This window comes from Tasmannia lanceolata, unplaced genomic scaffold (assembly GCF_043159265.1).
Source record: "Tasmannia lanceolata isolate RefF3 unplaced genomic scaffold, GAP_Taslan_0.1 ptg000023l, whole genome shotgun sequence".
NCBI lineage: Eukaryota > Viridiplantae > Streptophyta > Magnoliopsida > Canellales > Winteraceae > Tasmannia > Tasmannia lanceolata.
In genome coordinates, this window is record NW_027518700.1 from 22427064 (window position 1) to 22431814 (window position 4751).

Sequence of the window (4751 nt, forward strand, 5' to 3'; positions counted from 1 at the left end):
TTGATGAAGCCCGAGATGTTTCAATTAAAGAGCAAATGGCTGTTATAATACGTTATGTGGATAAAAAAGGGAATGTTGTTGAGCATCTTTTAGACATTGTACATGTTGCCGATACTAGTGCTTTATCACTTAAGGCGACACTTGAAGAATTATTTGTGAAGCATGGACTCAGTATTTCAAGACTATGTGGATAAGGTTATGATGGAGCTAGTAATATGTGGGGTGAGTTTAATGGTCTCAAAGCATTGATTTTAAAAGAAAATTCATATGCCTTTTATATTCACTGCTTTGCACATCAACTCCAATTGGCTCTTGTTGCTACTGCCAAATATAATGGTAACATTGGTACTCTCTTCACTTTGATCAATAATGTTGTAAATGTTGTTGGAGTCTCATGCAAATGCCGTGATCTTCTTCAAGAGAAATAAGCAATCAAAGTGTTTTATGCACTTGAAAATGGTGAACTTTCAAGTGGTCGAGGTCAAAATCAAGAAACTAATCTCAAACGACCAGGTGATACACGATGGGGCTCACATTATTATACCTTGTTAAGCTTGATTGGTATGTTCTCTTCTATTGTTGATGTGCTTGATATTGTTGCAAAAAGCAATGTAAGGAGTGATCAAAGAGGTGAAGCTGGGATACTATTAGATTCGTTGCAGTCTTTTGATTTCATATTTAATATTTACTTGATGAAAAATATATTGGGAATTACAAATGAATTATCTCAAGATTTGCAGAAAAGAGATCAAGAAATTGTGAATGCTATGATCTTAGTTAAAATAGCTATGCGACGACTGGAGGCTATGCGAACTGATGAAGCATTTGATACTTTATTGAAAGAGGTTTTTATATTTTGTGACAAACAGAATATAGTTGTCCCCAATATGGATGATATGTTTGTTCCTCGAGGGCGATCTCGGCGAAATATTGAAGAAAAGAAGAACATACATCATTATCGTATCGAGTTGTTTTATCCTGTTATTGATAAGCAACTTAATGAGCTTAATGATCGTTTGACTGTGGCAAATACTGAGTTGCTTTCTTGTATGGCATGCTTAAATCCAAGTGATTCATTCTCTGGATTTGATAAGCACAAATTGGTTCGTCTTGCTGCATTCTACCCAGTTGAGTTCTCTCCAATTCAACTTTTGTTACTTGATAATCAGCTGGAAACATATATCATTGATATGAAAGACAACATTTAGTTCTTCGAATTGCTAGGAATTAGTGATCTTGCTAAGAGAATGGTTGAGACAAGAAGAGATATTTTGTACCCACTAATTTATAAGCTTGTTACTTTGGTTTTAATTCTACCAGTTGCAACGGCTACAGTCGAGAGAGTTTTTTCTGGCATGAAGATAGTAAAGAGTTGATTATGGAATCGGATGGCAGATCAATGGATGACTGATAGTTTGATTACTTACATTGAAAAGGATATATTTTGTAGCATTGATAATGAAACAGCCATGCATTGGTTTCAGAATAGGAAGACTCGTCGAGGACAGTTGTCGTGAGTTTTTATTAAGAATGTAATGTTTTTTTGGATTAAATATATTATCTTATTTTGCCCCCCTTATGCATAAATCCTGGCTCCGCCACTGATGACGGCCCAACAAACCTAAAAGAATAACCATCACACATAGGGTGTTTCAGATAAAAATCCGACAACTTGACAGACTTACCAATAGATCATGGCATGGTGAACTCACAGTCTATCAATAACACTAAGGATGGCAGTCATATTCAGAATGTTTTGGGTAAAATCAGGCAGCATAACGACTGTACGAGGGGATGTGGTAAGATAGGCACATGGTTTGGCAACAAGCCTGAAAAGATAGTGATATCACGCTCAAGGCACTTGAGAAAATCCGACAGCATAACAACTATACAAGGGGATGTGGTACAGTAAGCACACGGTTCGACAACAAAGCTAACAGGATAATGATCACTCTCAAGGGTTCTGAAAAAAATCGGTAGCATGACGGCTGTACTAAGGGGCCTAAACAACTAAGTATAGAGAGTACGCAAACAAGGTCAAGATGAAACTGTGCTCTCAGCAATAGTACACACTCTGGTAGTGATAAACTCTGGTAGTGATAATGACAAGGCAGACTCAAAATCGACACGAGAAACACAATCTGATCAGGATCAATCAAAGGATCAGGCTCATGAAAGATAGATCATGGCTATAAAGATAATTAAGTGAAACCAATGATCTGATCATAATAAAAAAATGGATAGAAGAGGATAATTGATTAGATTAGGAAGGAAAACATAACTAATAAGTAAACCCTAATCTAATAATAAATATATGTACATATAAATATAAATAAATATATATATATACATACATCCTAACCAGGGGCACCAACCCTAGTCTAATTTAGCGGAGTCGAGAGAGTCTCGACTCACGACAGACTTGTGAGTGTACTAGGACCGCGTTGTAGCCACATAAGGTGAGCTACCCTACTCTATAGATGGGACAAGGCTCCTAACTCTAGGCTCCACATGTGTAAGCAATTCATATTCATCCCTATATGAATGCAATATATACATATACAAACACGCGCACTTCCTAGTTAGGTTTCACTAAGTCAGTAACTATATACATAATATATAAAACAAAGTAGGGCTTCAGACTCAATCTATCGGGCACTACGCATATGAACCATACCCTTAATGTATAACAAAAGCACGTCCAATGTTATACATAGTATGCTTCATTGCTCATCAGCTGTTGTAGACAAAAGTACGCCCAATGTCTACGGCTGCAGCACCGACGCATAGCTTAGAAATAGATCCAGTAGTCCCGTCAGGGTAATGACCTCCCAGTCTGGCATGCACTGTATCTATTTCCGAGGAGCCAATAATAATGAAAAACAATAAAAGAAATAAAGAATATGATAATGATGCTGTGTAGTGTGTGAATCCCGTGTGTGAATCCCTTGTTTTACGCACCTATTTGGTGCCCCTGGATTCTAACGATTAAGTTCCCATTTAACTTGATTTTGGCCCAAATTTCTTCAAAATTAGTAAATATGGAGTTTTTATCAGAGTTAGGCAATGTTCCAAGAACTCCCCAGCAAAGTCGCCAGCCTGTGGACCCCGATCTAGAGGACGGTGGGGAGGATACGAGATCCCCAACAATCCTCTAAGATCTCCACATGTGAAGGAGAGCTCTACCAAGGAACTCTCAAAATGGTGCCACTCACAGCATGTGTAGCGACATAAGTGAGATACCTCATGATTCGGGGACTAGCGCAGAATCAAGACGTACCTAAAATAAAGAAGAGTCGCCATCTAGGGTAGTCGGCCCTAGAGCCCATACAATACTCTATTGCAACGATTAACCAGAGATACAAAAGTCCGTGCCTGATGACGAAGGGGAAGGTTTTAGGCACCCCCAATTCGTCCAAGTGCTAGCACTTGGTCTCTTATGCCATTTATTATTAACCTTGAAAAGTTTTGGGCAAAAATCATGTGAAATGGGAACGAATATCCCCAAGATAATGTCTTCCTAAGCATGCATGTCCCGGAGATGGGAATAATAAATATACACAAAATAAATGAAAGAAGTGTCACCTATGAGTGTCATGCCTAGTTGGTGTCTAAGTTCCGATGGGCAAACACATGCATGATACAGCTAAAAGTATAAAGTCTGTACAGGAAGGTAAGAAAACACACAATACAACCTGACACCACACACAACACAACACGACAAACCCTAGACTCTAATGTGCAGTTTGACTCGGACTAGGATTGCCATCCCGGCTGCTCTACGTATCCCGGCCTCGGGAAGAATAAGAGTCAACGTAGTTCGGTGGTCTATTCAAAGCTACAATGCCTAAAATGTGCCTAGACCACACTAGACTCGACACGACACGACTCGACTCATGTTTAAGTTATTTTAGTATTTTAAACACGCCTATATGGTCCTAAACTAATGCAAATCAACACAGTCTAATGCAGGTGGGCCCTACATCCTATGTGTAACTAGGCGGTATGTCCTAAGGAAAACGGGCTAACTAAGTGCATTCTAATCTAGCCATTGGCTCGACTAAGTGTCTAACCGACCACGACTCGAGGCCTCCTAACTCTAAGTACACTCACACAAAACAAGCAAAGCATCAACATAACCAGGACAGAGTCCTAACTCTAAGACACCCCAAACATCTAGGACAGACTTCTAACTCTAGGGGAAGATCTTTTCGAAAACCTGGTGTAAAAGATTTGTTTGAAGAATTTTTGTGTTTTTGAATGATTTGAACATGTTCATTTTGAAAAGTTTGACTGGACCTGGGATAAGGATCCCAAGCTGCCTACGTACCTGTGGAAAGGGATCAAGCCAACGTAGTTCGAAAACAGCTTTTTCGAAAAACGCTTCTTTTTTGGATTTTTGTTGTTTTTTATGTTATTTGATTTTTATGTGTTTTTGTTTTTTATCCCTTTTGATTGAAAGGGTTTTTGGCTCAAGAGGTTGTCGTCCCTCACAGCCTAAACCCGACAGAGCGTTCCCAAGATCGAGGGGATCCTGAAACGCAAAGAGAATCCTGAGGAACATAAGGAGTATGACTCTAAAAGAAGAAGAAAACCTGAAGAAATGTCCCTATAATCGATAGAATCCTGAAGCTCGAGTAGGATCCCTAGGATCGTGAGGAGAGTGAACCCTGAGAAGAAGAAACCCCGAACCATGTAAGAAATAATGATCATGAAGAAGAGAAAACCCCTAAGCCCCATGAGAAGTGACG

General features: G+C 39.1%; 1 protein-coding gene across 1 annotated transcript; it reads left to right on the plus strand.

Moving 5' to 3' along the window:
* Positions 1 to 563: 563 nt before the first annotated feature.
* On the plus strand, positions 564 to 1208 carry LOC143855937 (uncharacterized). Its single transcript, XM_077365983.1, has one exon. It carries the CDS (start codon positions 564 to 566, stop codon positions 1206 to 1208), a length of 645 nt encoding a protein of 214 aa, XP_077222098.1.
* Positions 1209 to 4751: the final 3543 nt, after the last annotated feature.